This window comes from Rhopalosiphum padi, chromosome 1 (assembly GCF_020882245.1).
Source record: "Rhopalosiphum padi isolate XX-2018 chromosome 1, ASM2088224v1, whole genome shotgun sequence".
Taxonomy (NCBI): domain Eukaryota; kingdom Metazoa; phylum Arthropoda; class Insecta; order Hemiptera; family Aphididae; genus Rhopalosiphum; species Rhopalosiphum padi.
In genome coordinates this window covers 25,356,648-25,376,681 of record NC_083597.1, presented here as the reverse complement: position 1 = coordinate 25,376,681, position 20,034 = coordinate 25,356,648, and the positions used below count along the sequence as shown (strand labels likewise).

General features: G+C 30.8%; 1 protein-coding gene across 3 annotated transcripts in view; it reads left to right on the top strand.

Annotated features, from left to right (window-relative positions):
* The window catches only part of LOC132932179 (uncharacterized), a 294,142-nt gene that overhangs the window by 199,601 nt on the left and 74,507 nt on the right, over positions 1–20,034 (top strand). For all 3 annotated transcript variants that reach the window (XM_060998425.1, XM_060998424.1, XM_060998423.1), the window contains one exon: positions 13,603–13,783. In XM_060998425.1, coding sequence (XP_060854408.1) covers positions 13,609–13,783 — 175 coding nt within the window. In that variant the 5' untranslated portion in view covers positions 13,603–13,608. The remainder of the gene's footprint in view (positions 1–13,602; positions 13,784–20,034) is intronic.

Below are 20,034 nucleotides of genomic sequence, written 5' to 3'. Positions count from 1 at the left end.
AAATTATTAAATATTTTTAGTAATAAATAAGGCTGTCAAACCGTTTCGTTTGAGTTTAGAATCGTTTTTCGTATGCAACGATTTATCATTGAAATCAAATTTAATATATCCATTACAGTGACTTACTCAATGATGAGATACACTTTTAACCTACTATATAGCAGAGTAACTTCCTAGATTTTTTATCTCATATTTTTATATTTTTTTTAACTAACTGTACATTTTTGTTTTTAAAAACCCATTAACATTCTTCATTATTACGCAAACATTAATTTCAATCGTGGAGACATGGTAATTTTTAACGTTAAATATTTTTTCATTTTTATTTTATAAAAAACTATAAGTTATTTTGAATTAACTCACATACTTGAAATGTATATTGTGTTAGAGCTATTATTTTTGTATCTTATGAAAAAATATTAATGGGCAACCGATATTATAATATACATAATTCGTACGTGCAGCAATATTGTATTATATTTTATGAAAAAACATATAGAAAGTTAAAACATAATAATATTTATAAGTAATATTATACCTAATTGAAAATAATGTCGATGGATGGTCCTTCTTCTTTCGTTTTCCAAGTGTAATACATTAATTGTCAACGTAATTACTTATTGCATTATTTTGTGTATACAGATTGCAAATGTATTTTATAAATAATTCACAAATATATATAAATATTATACAATACAATGTACTTTGTAATATAAGATAAAACTCAATAGTAATTTTGTTAAACTTTTAACTTAAATTATTTAATACAAATTCTTATTCTCCAAAAATGTATCCAAATTCGCCAAGTTACGACCTGCATACAAATAATATGTAATTTGTATTGAATAGTTTTTAATTAAATAATACAAGAGTAATATTTTTATATCATAATCATAAAATTGGACATTATATACTACCAACCATGTGATGTTAATATTTAATACGCATATATGACATATTATAGTATCTAATTTTCTAAGTACCTGTGTACTGTGCAATGTGCAGTGTATGTACATAACGTTGAATTAAAATTGACATTAACTTTTTCACTTTTAATAACAACAGGCGTAATATATCGGGCACACGCCTATAAAAAATAAGTTATAACAAAAAAGTACATCTGAGTAGGCCAAGATGGTCATTCGTTTTACTTTGCAACCCGTCGGAGTTTATCATTTTTATTACCGTTATATATTTTTTTTCGCAGCTTACGACGAGACATACAGTTAGGGCTCGTCTGTACAAAGGACCCGACAACCTTTACACTAGCACACCACCGGCTTAAGAAAACTCACCAATGGATCATTGTCATCTGTAGACCCGAAAGAATTAACTCTTACAGCAGTTCACTTGTAAATGCTACAAGGTGTATAAAAGAATAATATCCCTTGTCTCTCGTACTGTTCCTCAGACGTCTTAAAGTATATACGCGTCCTAATAATCATGATATATTGTTATTATTTTATGGATATTTTTATTATTATTATTGTTATATAAATATTTATATATGTATTACAATACATTATTCTTCATCCACATTTCAATATTTTACAGAAACATATAAACAATTGCAAACATATACTTTATTATAGACCGTCTGCATTTTTTTTTTTTTGAAAATAAAAATAATAGGTTGGTTTATTTAGGTTATAGGAACATTATAATATTATTTATCTATACGTGTAAATCGATAATAGAATTTGTTTTTTGGGAGATATTATATACGTATCGGTTAGTTTTTTTTTCGTACACACACATTTTACAAGTGATAAGTAGCTAGTAGTAAGGGCGATGGCGATGACAAGTTTGATAATTTATAAGTTTGGTTACGGATGTCTAATTTAAAGAGAAGCGGAGAACGTCGAAAGCACGTTTCCCTGTCGCCGCCCAAGTTTGTGCAAAACAAGTTAAGTTTCCCGATGAAGGAGGGAAAGAACAGCGTGTTTTGGTATTCCTAGTTCGTTGTCATTCCAGATAGCTTTGTGATTATTTTGGAACATGATTTTCATTTGAATGTATTCCTTTTCATTGTCTATTCCATCATTTTTACTAGTAAAATCATGCTTAAAGGAATACACATTATTATTATATATTTCAAAACACAAATTTAACTAAAACCAAATGAACAAATTATACTAAAAAAACAAAATTAAAGTATTAGTAATTTGAATTTAATAACAAGGAAAATTTTAACAGTCGATTTAAGTAATATAAATATTATTAAAATGTGATGCCAAAAAATCCAATGTAAATTAAATTCATATAATAGATACGTCTTTGTAATACATTATATGGTATATATTTAGTGTACTTACCTCTTCGCTGTTTTCAATAAATAATCTAATGCTGTAATGTAATTATATTATATGAATTATACATGTAAACTACTCTCGATTTCGATTAAATTATCTATTATGTAAATCTACCTATTGAAGTACTGTGCAAAAATTAAAAAATTAATGAAAACATTAAAAGTTAAAATACAATAAGAATAATTTAAATATAAGAATAATACAGTCTAACTATATACAGGTCATTATTAAAAATAATATTATTCAAGTCGATTGTTTAAGATTTCTGGTTTCGCACTCGAGTGTCTTCAATATTATACTTTTTTTCTAATAAAAGATAATAACAATTCGTCTTTTTTATTTTGATGCAAGACCTGTACCTATAATAAAATTATTAAAAAAAAAATCAGTTAGTTTTTAAAACGAAAAATATAAATTAAAAAAAATTCAATTATAACTAATGGCCATATGAAGTAAAAAAATAAATGGATTACTTAAGAAGAATGATGATTAAAAAAATATATTAAATATTTCCAATAAATACTCATTTTTATCCACAAGTGTTAAATAATAACTCATATTATAAGTACATAATTTTGTTCACATTTATTTTTTATCAGATTTTGATAAATAAAATTTACAATAAATTACTAATAATGTTCAACATTTATTTTTCAACTTATTTCGAAGCATAAATTAAAATATAATATATTTTACGATTAAATGTCGATATTACTCGGCAAGCTCAACATTATCCTTACGGTAATTTATGTTAAATTCTGGGTAGGTAATGTCAAGTCCACCCAAGAAACTAAAGTCGATATTATCCAATAGTATCTTTGGGGAATATTAATTATAAATAAAAATAGGTACCTAGGAAAATGAGTACCGCTATGTTATATATAATACATTAGGTGTAGATCACCACGGGTATGTTAAATTTGAATTCATTGATATCATTGTAGCCTGTAGGTATATGAAAAACGATTATTAGTAGAAATATCCGCTTATATTTATGTATTATTATATTCCTTGATGTTTTTTAACAGCTATTTCATTAATTCGTTAATATTATTTTTCAGTATTATAGTAAACATTTTTTCCCAAAAATATTGTATTAGTTATATTATAAGTATTTAATTATTATAATAATATAAATGTATACCATATTAAATAAACTTAAATAACTCAAAATATAATAACAACTTCTGTCAGTACCACAAAACAGTAAAAATAGATTTATAGTATAAATACCGTAGATATATAAAAATATCTTGAAAGAAATCAGATATTTCATTGCGTTTTGTAACGTAAATAGTAATATAATTGTAATACTCGTGATAACATATTAAACGTAAACATAAAAGTTTTAATTTCTTACAAATAATGTTTTTAAATTATAATAAAAATAATTAACATCGTTATTTATATGAAAATTAGAAATTTCATCTAAATTAACTTAAATGTCTATGAAAATTAATTATTTCTTTATATACCTATTTATTAGATTTTATGGTTTTATAATATGAATAATTTATGAGGAAACTTGTACGATATTTTCAAATCTTAGATGTAAAAACCAAAAATGTTTATAAATTTCTAATTACAAAATAATTTGTTAATTTTTGCGATTTTTATGAATTATTTTAAATTCTTACTATCAACGCTTATTAAAAATTGTTTTATAATTGAAAAAATAATAACTTCTGAAGAGCATTATATTAAATGTTCAAGAATTTTTACTCAGCTAATAATTTTTAATTGACATTTCTAGAAAAAGTTATAAAAAAAAATTGAAAATTTCTCGTCTCAAAATAGTAAAATATTTTGAAAATGTTATCTTAAATAAAAACAATACTATGAACATTTTTTGAAACTTAAGTTATCTGTAGTTATTTGTTTTTGAGTTAAATTTACAAAACCAAATCGATTTTGTCTAAAATTGGTTTTACGTAAAATAAAATAAAATTTCTATTTTTTATTTTTATTTTTTTTCGGATATAAAGTATATACATTTTTTTTTACTTTTGACCAATTATAATTTTCTATAGAAAACATTTCCATTTTTGAAAATTAAAGTAATCTACCCCAAAACATTTATAATATACATACATAGACACTTACAAAAAAAAAAAACACATATCTTTGTAAAATCAATTCATCTGTCATTCCTCTCAGAATTTCAAATAAAAATAAAATGATATTTATAGAATTATATTTTAGAATAATTGTTATGTTTTAACTATTAAAAATATTATTATTATTATTGTTTAAAGCTATTGTTGCTATTGTAACTAACTGCCAATTGTTTTATTACGTGTTTTCGTGTTTAACTATTTTGACTCTCACAATTATACATAATACGCCCGTGGCTTATGTTTTTATCGTTGACTTTTCCTAGAATTCGATATTCCGGTAATAAATTATAAAAACATTTGATATATTTAGTTTGCAGGTATAAACACGAAATAATAATGTTATAATAATATAATATACATTGTGCATTTAACAAGAATAATATAATATAACAACAGTATAGACAAAATAATACGTACTAGGTACCGTTATCTTGGACGGGGTATTAAAAACACACACAAAATCCAATCATATTACACACGCTATATAATACTCGTACGGAAAAACAATTAAAACAAAATTTTTAATTCATACAATTTGTACTTTCAGACGATGATCCGGATAAGCTTCTCTAGGGGATTATGTATTATTATTATATAATGTTATACGTATATTTTTTCACCGTTTTATTAATTTCTCATTTTTTCTCTCCCCCCCCTCGCCCCCCCTCAACAAGCCCTCCGCGCCGCGGCTCGTAATATGAGGAATTATATATGAAGGGTTTCGGGACACGTACGCACTCTCGCGCACAATGGGACGTCCCGCGTCCGACATATAATAAAACGTTGCGTTGAATGCACACCACGCGCCACATATATATATATATAGTCTCCGCTAATAGCTACACATTTTCTTCTGTACACTGATAGACGTCGTGTGTATACGTTATATATGTATAATAGGCGCAGATACGCACGAAATCGGGTCTATATATATCATATATATATATATATATATATATATATATATATGATATATATGTATAAGGTACATTTATATAATACTACGCGTATGGCACTCGGTTTTGGTGCACGAGGACCGGGCGGCGGCGGATAAGTGTTGGCGGTTGCACAAGAGATAGAGCGGTGTGTGGGAAAGAAAGGGGATTGTTGTACGTACGAAAGGGACATGAATGATTATGATGATGATGATGACGATCATTATGACTGGAGCTTACCCCTGAGAAGCGCTCTTGTTTCACGCAGCACAAAAGGCGCCTTCATCAAACGCAATAACATAAATCGACCGTTTGACCTTTTTACGAAAACGCCCCAGACACGTCTGACACGATTGAAATAAAAGTTATGAACCAAAGATCGTGTATTGGTATGTCTGTGTTTGCGGTACTGGTCTGACACCCGTTGTTGCAATAATAATGTTATGCGTGTTGTTTATGATGCCTTTATGGTAAATAATACGAAAAAGCATTTCGAAAATTGTTTTGAAATATTTACTTTAGTAATTTCGTCCTAAACACAAATACAATACCTACTAAATACTGATTGCAAAGCTAAGACCGTATTTGTCCACTATACAAAACAATTAATGTGTTTTACAATTAAAATTTCTCTTAGTTTTTCAGCAATATTTTCAAACTTAATTTATAATTAAAGTAGTTTAATTAAGGATTAACAGAATGACTTCGTTCGCATTTAATACATTTTTCGTGAAAATCACTTAAGAAAATTAATTAGGTAATGGAATGAGTTGTCATTCATTACTCTATGGAATAAAATTTGGGCTACATAAAATGATATATTTTTATAGTATTATAGTATAGTTTTATATATCATAATATGTTACAGATAACTTTGATTATTTTGTAATGTTATCGATCATTTAGTTTTTTATTTCCGTAAAATGCATACCTCAAGAGAATTGTATGTTTAATAATATAGAACTGTTGCGGAATTAATTTATTTTATTTTTATAGCAACATATTTGCAAACAGTTGGTGCACTTTATATATTCAAAGAGTTAATGTTATGAGTGTAATGACAGAGATAATGTGTGTTACCATACTTAACGTCAAATTATGTAACTTTCTTTTCAGTTTATCGATACAATGAATGGTCGAGCTAAAAATAATAGATTAAGTTTAACAATTACACACATTATAATATTCCTTAATAGCTCAAACTTTTGCTCGGTTAAAGTGTTGATTGTTTAACAACATAATTCATTTTCATTGTAAAATGGAGGTAGATACTTAAGTTGCATTAGTAGAATATTATCTATATAATATACGTTAAGTGACAAAGTTCACATATAATAATTTATATATATATATTATTGTTATACAATTTTTAATTATTTTACGAATTGTCAGAAATAAATTATAAGACAATATAAAAAAATGCAATTTTGAATTGATATAGAATCTCTGCATTTAGAAACGCATCAAATCTGATATAATATATGCAGGTTAATAATAATTATAACATTATTTGTATGTAATGTACATACGACAATCAAAAGCAAATACATAAATCGTGTTGAATTATCGTGTATAATAGGTACACTATGCATACCTACTAGTAAACGATATAAAATAATATAAAGTATCTAAGTGGCCTCGACAATCTAATACGTGTTATGAGGCCCTAGTACTGACGGATTATCGAAAAGAAATATTCAGACAAAAATCAGATAAAAAAAAAAAAAGGATTTATTTTCATATTCTTATTTTTTTATAAATACAATCGGTGGAAATCTTAACAATATAAATATATAAGCGGAATATTAAATTAAATTAAAATTAGTATCTGAAGTGGAAGTGGCGATAAGTAATAAACAACCTTATTGATTGCTCTTAATTACCCACACAGATCGAGAAATAAAAATAAAATTAAACAGCTGTAACTAACAATTCCGGATTACCGAGTGTGCCGAATTATCGAGGCTAAACAGACGTTGTATAAGGATGGTTTTTGAACAGCAATTAACACAGCAGTGAAATCGCCAATACGGAGTACTCATTGGGTTATGGTCTATCGGGCTTATGACGTCAACCGTCGTCGAGTTAGTTACAACTAGAAGACATGTTTATTAGTACTTATTTGATAGTAATTTTTCAGCTGTCGCTTGACAAATGGAATCGTGTCGATACTCACGATAAACCCGATTTCGTAACACGTGTTCGTTTCTCTTTTTTTTCTGTACCTGCCTAGGCACTCGGAAAGTCTCTGCAGGTTATGTGCAGTGTGTCCTCTTCACTAAGACACCAACCGCCAACGTATCGATCTGAAAATCCGTTCACGTACACCGCGTGTACGCGCCGTTTCCGTATAATGTATATTATATACGGAGCAGAATATAATGTTATATTATATTATACTCGCAGAATTTCAGATTTCCCTGCAATATATAGATAGTCCTTTACGGGGCCACGTGCGCGCACTATAGGCAAATGCGGCGAGGAAACGTCCCGATGTCGCGGTCGGTAGAGGCGCGGAACACGAGAGAGAAAAAAAATAGATATACGTATATAGATACCTCTATATTATATATTTTTTTAGTATGATAATAATAATATGTCCAGGATTATAGTTATTCGTCTCCCGCGTACCTATATAGTACACGATATTATGTGTGTATACATATTACGCTCACGGTAATCTGGTAAGCGAGCACAAAAGACCGCCGCCGTATAAAGAGCAGCCTAATGGAAAGAAGAAAAAAATAACACTGCAGAAAGAATTAATGCGTTTCGCTTGCGTGCGTGGGGACTTGGCTATTATTCGGCCATAACAAGGCCCGTAAGCCAATCCCGGTGTCTCGTACATTATTACCTCGTCGTATAAATAATACTGCACAGGGTGAATCTTTTGGCGTAAGACACGTTCGTTATTTCGAAAAGCCGCTATTTAAACATTTTTCAAATAATTGTCGACAATGTCGTGACTTTTAAACCTTTTTAAAAATGTATATAGCACTGTTATTGCATTCGTATAATGTCACTGTTTTTCTATGTTCACGGTTGCTTAAATCTTAATACTGATTCAAATAAATAAAAAAACATATTTTTTACTATTCCACAATCCGAAACATATAAATAATGTCTTACGTTAAAAGGACCATCCTGTATATAAAGTATGGTCCGGACAGCGAGTGCACTGGTGGAAATATCCTGCGACAATGATGATAACTTTCACGACGATGACGCGACGACAATGTAGGATAATAATAAACATTGTATTGTTGTGTTCGTCAATGCATTTATCATATATACGATGGTATATGGACAAAATCGATTACAACTACCGTAAAACTGATTATCATATTGTATTATTATAATATTTTTAATTATTAATAATAGTATAATTATTATTATCGTTTTGCGAAATATTAAGTTTTTAAGCTAAAAATTGAATCGTGACATGATTTAAATTTAAAATTCTCATATTTTTTACATAATAATAATACAGAAACACATAATAATAATATAATAAATATAATTTGTGAATTAATCCTTTATTGTATTGTTATAATAATATCACGTTAGCCCCGCTATTAAGTGGTATTCGGTGAGTATGGACATGAAAAGCAAAACGTCAACCCTAAATCTCTTCTATAAATGTTGTCTTCTCCTTCGATAGTTTGGTTGCTTTGAAATAACTCTAACGAAAACGGATATAGAGGAGGGAAGGAATAAAATTAATAATAATAGTTTTAAAGTAAATAATATAAAAACGAAAGAAAAAGTCTAAGAATGTACTTTAAAATATTTTTCTCACTCGGTTATATACTTATCATTTTAAACAACTAATGTTTTTTTTTTTTTTTAAACTTTTCAGTATTATTTTTTTGTATTACTTTAACTTCTAAGTTCTAACGCTTCTACTTTTTTGTGTTATTTATTTATTATATTCTTTTTTGTATATGTATGTACACTGGTATAATACATTACACGTGCATAACTAAAACGTAGTTTTATATGCTCGCGTCGATAAATTATTATAATACATAAGTTTTTAAAAATACCTCCTTTTGTTTTCTTTTTAAAAATAAATTTCTTAAAGAAAACCAAACTACATGTTTATTTATTCAGTGAAATAATACATATTAATTCGTCACATTCAGTATCCATGCATATACGCATTAACTATTACATGTTATTTGTATACACTGACTCACATATTTTTATATAAATTATATTGTATAGGTAATAAGTATAATTACCTGCAAGGCTGCAACTATACAAAAGTATTTTCTAGTTTTTAATGAAAAAAAAAATAGAAAACCAATCAACGGTGCTTCATAAAATCAATTTATTTTTGAATAACCTCAATCGGTGTATACAACATTTAAATAATATTGTCTACGCTCACCTATAACTTGTCTTTATAGTTAATAATAATTAATATGACACGTATATGACGTATAACACTGTTAAGTTATTTGCGTTTACAACAAATCACTTTAATTAGGTACTATGTAAATTCGATACTATCGTCGTTGTTTAATGAAATATCGGTGTATATAATATGGCTGGTGTCTTTTTGCGTAAACTCATCGAAATTGACGAGGAATCGTTTAGGTGCATTTCCAAGCGCGCGTCTTTAGATCCAACTGATTCAATTTCGGAACTGTTTGCCGGGAGTCAATTTTCAAACGAGATTTTCACCGTGAGAATAAAGGGGTCGTGTCTGTGAGACTGTGTTGATAATGCGATGGGGTTGTATTGCCACACTCCAAAATGGGGGGGTAACTGATACGCACATTTGTAACGCCCTCCGGATCGAGCAATAAATTCCGTAAAGGTTCAATCGACGGGGATATAATATAATATACTTTAGAGATGTGGAATCCAACGTTCCATTAATTTCCATACGCATTATTTGTCAGCCGAGGTTAGCAAACGACAGCAAGACAAATGAATTCAATTCCAATGGTTCCCGGTTATAGTGGTTCTTAAATTTTGGCCTCGACCGAAAAGCCTACTGCAGTCACATTATTGACACAGAACACTGCAGTAATGATAGGCGGGTGGACTCCTCCCGCAGTTCCATGGCTTATGTATATAAATATATATTATAATATAGGTAATACCACCGCGCGCTATAACTAACGCGTTTCGGGATTTGCCTAATGAATTACCGCAACCAAATCCTCTACTTCCATGGATGTAATCGCAGCGTAATGCAAAACATACCCGGAACATTCGTTGTTGTTTTTTCGCGTTTCCCATTTTTAAATTCTCGTGGGTAATTATTTGTAAATAAACTAAACAAAATTAATTTAATATGCATTCTTAAAACTAACTTTTTATAGTTATATATTTCATTCTAAAATTGTAATTTGTGAGTAAAAGGGTTTTATTATGTAAATGAATGTGTCATAAAATAAATTATTGAACTCTTTAATATGATATCATATAATATAGTAAACCTACCTTAATTAATTTAAATAACAGTTGAACCATGTTCGTTAAAGTGTATACACGCTAATGTTTTAAAGGCCACGGATAATGATGATTTTTTTTTTATTATTGAAATAATTGAAGTGAAAGGGAAATGCAAAAATAAGTTCAATATTGTTCGATTTTACATTGTTCGGAAAAAAAAAACGATTAGTATGATATCACATATTGCTGTCTGTTTCAATAACAACATCTAAACAATTATTAATTAACAGTTATGATAGTATACATAAAGATTGTTTTAAGTGCGTAAGTACAACGAATTTTTAAATTAAATTTAAGCTTGCAATTTATTCCTTTCCCGCGTCTTAATTAGTAGACGGGATCTTCAAAGCATTTCCATTGATGTCTATAATAACGTTTAGCAATGACTGTATCCTAATTGATATGGGCTTTGGGAGATTTAAATAGTTACCCGAGTAGACGGAGGGGAGGCTGGTGTTAAAATATAATCACTAGTAGTGTTATAGGCGATAAAATGGTATATCGCCAAGTCGCAATCAAAGTTCTAGGAGAGTATGTGTTAAGATCGCGTTGACGGCTGCGGCGTATGCGCTAAGGTCAAAATAATGTTTCGCTGCGAACTACACACACACACACACACACACACAAGAGAGTTTCACTGAAATCGTATAAGTGGAATTGTACGGCTCTAATTATAAACACAACGGGGCAGGCAGAACGGAGTGGATTGAAATTGTGTCGAAATATCAAAATATAAATTATACCGTCGTTGTACCAAGACAGATAATGCAATAATAAAGATTGACGTGGTACGCGTCGCGGAGTTAATGTTGACAAATCAACTATATGATTATTATTATAAAATACGCGGCACTGTTAACAGTGTTAACACGCAAAATATCATCAAAACCGTACGCATTATTATATGATGTCATACGATGCCACAGCCGTACTCGTTATTATTATTATTATTAGGTGTGTTATTACTATTATTATTATTATCATCGTCATCGTCATCGTCATCGCCGTCGTCGTTGTCGTCATCATCACACCATCATAATCATGACTTATATACGTCATAACACATATTGCAGTGCAAAAGTCGATACGATGACCGATGTGTGGATAATAATAATAATAATAATAATAATAATATGTTTTTATGAGGTTTTGCAGTTATACGGTGCCATTTTATATTATGTTATATGTGTTTAATAATTTATGTCTCGACGCTGTCACAACGTTCATACATTTCAACGCGATTTCTCTTGCCGGCTACATTCTTTTTCACATTACTTTATTTATCGCCATTAGCCAGTGTAATTAGTCACAAAATTACGAGTTCCAGAAAAATACATGATTTATTGTGTTCGTTGTTGATCAATACCTAATAAATTAATAACAGAGCCGGTATAATATTATTTGATTGTAGTTCGATATTTATTTTTGTTTTTATTATCGGCAAATATACTATAGTAATTCGTCTTACCGTACACACGTGATGTACTAGTATGGCGCTGTGTTGGCGCTGTTGAAATATTGAACGCAAGCGAAATATTAAATGTGAAAATCGAGGCGAGCTAATGTATATATTATACGAATAACAAATGATACGCGCAATAAAGATTCTAAATTGAACTTTTGGATTGACAAGGGTATACAGAATACAATATATAAATACAGGTATAGGTACGCAACGGTCTGGCTCTATTGGAAATTTGAAAATACATCAAAAGAGAATAGACTATTGAAATTCGAATTTATTTGCAGTTCAAAATAGTGAGATGAATATTTAAAGTATACTTAAAACGAGAAAAGAAGTAAACGCGTATACCGCCATGATATAGTATTTAATAAGCATATAAAATTATTTTTGTTGATAATAAAATATGTAAAGCGGCTCCTTAAACTATAGTCATTTTTATACGGTCCGCTCGGGATACGTCGTATTATTATTATAATATCAAGGCGCGTTTTAATATTATGATACATTTTGAACAATCTAAACAATAATAGTAATAATAATAAAAAGACGGTATAATATTTTAAGCAGATTAAATAAATATGAGAAACGAATAAGAAGTGTTGTTTATACTGTTACGTTTTATGTTAATTTGTGTAAATTAAATTTGGCCAGATGTTGGTTGTTTACCTATTTGCACTGGAAATGATAATGAAGGTTGAAATTATTTCTATATTTGCATATATTTCTCCGTCATGGTTTCCAGTGTATTCATAGTATAAAAGACGCGACGCGCCTTTAATCACTGCCGTTAAGTGTTTATGTTTCTGAAGAAATTCGGCCTTTGTGATGATTGTCTATACAACAGGTGTTCATTGATCGTAAAAAAGTTTTACCGAACTTGACCGAATTGTTGGTTGTCTTGACGTTTTTAAAGCTCGGTTCTTGATTTATAGCCTAGATATTACTGCTTTTTATATCGCGAAACGATTCTTGAAATGTTTAATTTCCGACATTCTATAATGGTCTCGCGACATCTCCCCCAAAAAAATATTACAAATCTTAAATTTTTGATTTTAACTTTTCGAGTCATATTTGTCATAATATTATTTTATATTATACCTACTATATTTTAATGTATCTCTAATATTAAATTATTATCGCTATTGTCAATATTGAGCATGGTATATATATATCTATATATAATATATATACATACCTAATATAAACTTATAATATTTGTTGTGGGTCATATTATTATTAAAAAAACACCAATGAAAGTATATAATATTAAAATATCTAATTGATTGATTTTTATTTGCTTTCAGACCACAATGCAAGTACGAAGATTTATATTCCTATGTGGTATGCTGTGCATGATCAATTATGGCTTTGGCTGTCAGTTGTCTGAGTTTATGTGCGATACGGGCTATTGTGTAGCTTTGGATAAATTCTGCAACGGCAACGATGACTGTGGTGACAAATCAGATGAACCGCCATATTGTTCACGTAAGTCTTTTCTGTGTTTGTATTTACGACAATCTGTTGTGCATTGTGTTCGTGTGAAACAATAAACGGCAGTTTTGCGTAGGGTAAAGTCAGAATTCTCTGGTATTGCGCACATGTCATATGCATTATACGGAATATTTTCAATAACACTAAAATGGATTTAACTATCGTGTAGAACAGTTTGAAAGGCTCATAACTAGGTATGGTTTATGAGACCGAATCTTTGTCGTGACTACACGCGTTCGATGAATAAACAGAATCGAACATCGTTCACATATTGTTTGTTGGCAACAAATAAACTAATCGTTTCAGACCAGTGAGTACTTAACCCTTTCGCGTAGCTATTTCTTTTGACACAAAACCCGAATCGTGTATAAGTGTGATACACGAGTACTAGTAATTAGAATCCTTGGGTTACACCAATTCTGCAAGACTAAGTTATACAACTTTAAGGTCACGTGTGTATATTTTATTAGCTTTTACGGAACTTAAAATCATCAGCGATACATATATTATGTCAGTCATTGACTTATTGGGCATACATAAGTACAAATTGAACAACCAATAAAAGAGAAAAACGGGTAGTATACTCGTATGTGTATTGTGTGAAAGGTTTAGTCGCAATTAAATTACAATACATCGAACATAATGTAATATTATCATATCAGATGAACCGTAAGATATTGGTCATTTATTAAATATTATTCTGCGGCCTCAGCGAATGTTTATTAGGAACCTATAAATATGCCACTAATTGTATCTAAACGCTATATAGGTAACTATAACATTATTGTATTTCGCTAAACAATTTATTGAAGAAACAATACAATTACAATGACTTATTTCGACGTATATACATAAGTTTTGGTTATTACTATGTAACATCGTTATGACAGCAACAATCGCAGAAACCGACATATTAATAAATTGATCATCAGCCAACCATTTGTTGCGTATAACACTTGACGATAATTATTACGTTAGTATTCTAATACAATTTAATCGATAAATAGTATGGCCTATTTGTATAATTGTTTGGATTATATTTGATTAATACGAATTATTTGTTATATAAATATAACACGCAATTATCGAAAATCCCTACCCTTGTATCAAAATAAAATTATTTAATTATTTTTATTGTGGCGATTTTTACGTTCTTTCAATTTTTTTTAAAAATAATTTTTTTTTCACTTTCAAATAACCGAAAGCAGAGTATTTTTTTTAGTAAAAAATGTTGTTTACCAACAACCAAAGGTATATATCGATTATAGTTGAACAAATAAGTTTTAAATTAATAAGCAATTAAAGTTTTGATGAACGAAGTAGTGAACCACAACTTTCTGGGCTACACCTTGTCATTTTACTCCGCTCACCTAAACTTTAAATACTTATTAATAAAAAAAAACTTTTCAATCGATATTCGATATTCAACCCTAACAATCTTTGAAAAGTATTCTGCTCTCAATTATAAAATTTAAAATGTAAAAAATGGTGAAAACTATTTTTATATTTTGTCATTTAATATATACTTCTGTAATTATATCAACCTTTATACCACACAGTTCATTTAAAATTTATTAAAAAAAAAAATCCTTTTTCCAGGCAAAAATGTTACACCATTATTAAATAAAAATTACCTGCTGCAACTGAAAATCAAAAATCATAGGATTTCTTAAATATCTTACATGAGGCGTCAGTGAATCAGTTTTGTTGGTGACCTCCAATCACGCGTATAATATTAATTGGCCCAGGTTCGTGGAAGTTTCAGATTTTTTAACTCCTCCAAAAAACGGTGGCACGTCAAAGTTGCAATTTTTTATCACTACTACAATTTCATTCGATATTTTTCTATTTACACATAATCGCCACCACCTAATACCCGTTGCCCATATTAGGTAAACACTTAAATGTGTCTTCTTGACAATTGCCGGCTGTTTGCTGACGACGCAAGAGGTTGGTGCTCGGATTTCTATTTTATATTGCGCTCCAAATGCGGCTTTCAATATCATTTTGTATGTCTGCGGCACGTCTACGGTCCAATCGTCGAACATCGATAAATAATAATGGTCCTAGCCGATCATAATAATAATACGCTTTTTATATATCGTGTAGGATTATTGCGTAGTTCCGTATACGTTTTATGTACAGAGTTAATGGCCATCACTTTTGTCACGAAATGTGCATATTCTATCAGACTGCAGATGATCCGTAGCTTTTTACATTTTATTATGCTTGTTCCTCGTCTGTCCTCTATATCAAACATGATATAATATTAATATAATATTTTTTATCATGTGTAGAAAAATGTACAACACTAATATGTTATTTCGATTTCGTTTGACTGCCTGCAATCGCATTGTGTCCTAGTACAGCTCGATCGATTCCCGACCACTGACCCAGTGGTTTGGTCACTAAATTTATTACGTTCAAAATAGATTGTTGGAAAGTGTCCAGAACAAATTTTCAGATTTCGTAGAGTATATTATACTATACACATGTTAAGAAGACATGTTTGTGAGCTTGTGTGGTGAAAAAAGGGTTGACATTTGTAATGGAAGCTTAAAGTGTTATGGTGTGAAGGGCGAATTTAAAAATCGTTTTGCTGTTGGTAGGCTATTATCAGATAATCACAATTAATTGTCCATACTTTTACAACCTGATTTCAAGTGATCTAATTTTGTATAAAATTACATCCGATTCACATACAAATAAACATTGTGGTACTCCAAAAGAAAGTAATCTCAGTTATGACGTATTTTGATAAACAACTCTCATAATATATTATAATTTAATACATAATAAAACGGATAAAGTAGCTATTATTTAATAAGATAGACTTGAATTCGTTAACGAATATTAAAAAAGATAAATATGCGTAGGTGTAATATAAACACTGTTTTTTCCACGTACAATTTACTAAAACTTTCGTCAAACTTTTCTTGTTACACACCATACGTGCGATATAAAAGTATACATGGATAGTGCATTGAACTATGATATAAAAATAATCACATTATATTATGCTTGTCATTCATAATCGTAAATTCGTAAACGATGTACACATTAAGATATGCATAATATAAATTATAATATTATGTTCATCGAAGTTTTCAACAACTTAGATACGGTTAACGTTTAAATTATCCAGTTAAAATGCAACATGATGAATTAACTGCAAATAATATGTTTACTTAAAAGTAATAAGTGTGCATATATATTACATTATGAATATTATGATATTTACACGTATATATAATATATTATTTTTATGTTGTTTAACGTTATTTTTGATACTACACACTATACACATTTCGCACCACTTCCTTGGCATTTTAGATATAAAAATATATACATATATTTATCATTACACCAATAATTTCGACTTCATAGGACTGAAATTTAATTTCGTTTTACAATAATAATATTGTATCGATTATAACATATTGCACAGGTGTAAATGTGTAATAATACGGTGAAATATTTTGGCATATCGAGACAAGTGTGTGAAGTAAATGTATTCAATATTTTATGCACCTACGGTATTGTAAACAGTTGTATACCAGTAGCCAGTAGATAAAATGTGCACCGAAGAGTTCATATATTGATCACTATAAACATTATGATTTGAGTGAAAATTAGTAAAAATAGAGGACGTGGATAATATAATATAACGTCCGAATTCACACAATCAGGGAGGTGTGGTGGTGAGTGCCTAGTGGTGACGGTTAACATCTAGTGTGCTTAGTACCGGATAAGTCAAAATTAGTGACCCACAAAACTAAATATTTAATTTTTCATTATACGATCGCTGATTAAACATTATGCTGTAATTCTACGACTATAATATATAATATATTATTTAATTTTATATTTAATGAACGGTTAAGGATAATTTACTTGCTGGCTCACACCGACTTGCACAGACATAAAGAAAATATAAAAGTCGCAAAACTTTTGTCGTTTGAACGGTCGGTATACATTCACATGATCATCAAACTATTTTTATTTAAAACACACAAGCTTATCTTATGAACTCGAGACTTTAATTTTGAATTGTAATTTTGTCTAACCTAAATAAATCCGAAAAATCCCGAGGGAACCAAAAAATGTATTATTGTACTAAATGATAAATAAAATCTATGGCAAATTTAGTTTTCCAATAATTAGGCAAAATAGTTACAAAAAATGGAAAAAACAAATGCGTGATATAATTATAATAATATAATGATTGATCGACTCCGAAATATTGTTCGATACGAAATTACGATATCGATATCGTGTATAATTATATATCACTATGTCGCTATATCGGCAGCAGTATGTTTATAGCAAGTATGATATTATAAAACAAAATAAACTCATAATATGACATCAGATGCGTTTGTACAGTAGTATAATACAATATTATACCGTGTGGTTTGCCGTCGTCAAAAATACGGTGTCGTATTATACAACGCGTATATGTACGAACATAATAATATAAACCTGACGGCCGCCGTGTCCTGCAATACCGCTAATAGAGCTCAGTGAAGCCGATTTCGATCTTGCCCGGGCCACCGGTGGCTGTACGTTCGTTCGGCACGACGCAGCTTTGATAAGTCGGTATGATGGACTTGATGTTGCTGTACGCGCACGCGCCGCCGGTGCGCTCGAGCACGCACAGCGTTTCGCGGCACAGGTCGGTCAGGTTGTACACGACGTTTGCGTGCAGACCGTCCGTGGCGGTCACGTAGGAACCGGCGTTCAGTTGGTACCTGTTGATGGGCGGCAAGAGGTTCCGGTAGAACTGCACCAGGGCCGGGCCCACGAGCCCTCCGCGGCCGGCCGACGCCAACTTCTGGAGGGACTTGAGCGCGCGCACCGTTGTCGGCCAGTCACGTCGGCCCACGTCCAGGGCCCGGCGGACCGGGAACACGATCCAGGGCAGGGCGGACAGCACGCGGTCACCGGTGTCGTCCCGGGCCAGCAGCTCCCACAGGCCGATGGTCGCGCACGCCCCGTACGGTCTGGGCGGTTCGCGGAGCCCGTCGGCTAGCACGGGCAGGTACGCGTCGTAGTCGACCAGCTCGGGCGGCACCAGCCACCGCAACCGCCGACCGTCCACCACCCCGTGGACGGAGGCCAACGGGAAACCGGGCCGGCCGTACAAGTTCGCGAACGCCGTGGACTGCGCGGAAGCGCGCGCGGTCTTTTCCCGCGGGAGCGGATTGCCCGACGTCACCGTATTCTTCTGCAACGACTGCACGCTGAACGCAGGAACGCGTTTCGGTGACGGCGACGACGTCTCGTTCGAGCGCTTGAGCCGTCGTCGCCGGACGTCTTCTTCCTGTTTCCAAACGTTCATTTTTGATATAATAGGTACTTATTATATTGTATTGCGACGACGCGACGGTTTCCGTCGCCTTGCTCATTAACGCGCTCCGTTTTGCGTTTACACTCGCCACGCCACTCGTTTCGATGACGACCGACGTTTGACCGACCGCTTTATCGATTTGTACATTCGCATTTTTATTATTATTATTATTATTTTTTTTTTTTTAATTAAGCCCCAAACGATATTATTTTTCCCTAAAATACATTTCGCAACTACCAATTTCCGAAAAATTTATTCAACCGTTTTGGCAAGTCTATGGAATTAATGAGTTAAAAACTTAAAGCATTACTTTTAACTAAGTTACATAACGAGTTACTTTTTTAACCTCCAACTTGACGAGTTGATTTTATTTCCATGGCACATCTGTAGTAACTTATCAGTTAATTAATTGTATTGTTCTAACTTTAAATTATTGTTTTTCTAATATTCATAGTTTTAAAATATGCATTGTCTTGTACAAATTATTATTTTATAATGTTATTATATATGTATAATAATAAATTCTAATTTGTAGACTGTCGATGTATTAAGTACACTTTTCTGGATTTCAATCGGAATCAAAATAACTACATACAATATGTCCAAAAAATGATAAAATCCCACTCGAACATATATATACATACATATAACTTTAAATCTCAAAACAATAACCCTGTCCGATCAGTTACAGCGATACGTTAATGCCGTGATTTCTTGAAAGTCGACCTGAATAATTTACAAATTTGTTTAGTAATCGTGTTTGATTAAATGTTTTAGATAATTAATTAGTACAACACATTAGTGACATAATAATATAATATCACAAAATAAATGCCATGATACATGTACATGTGTACATATAGCGGCAATATTTGAATTTCATGCAAGTAAAACT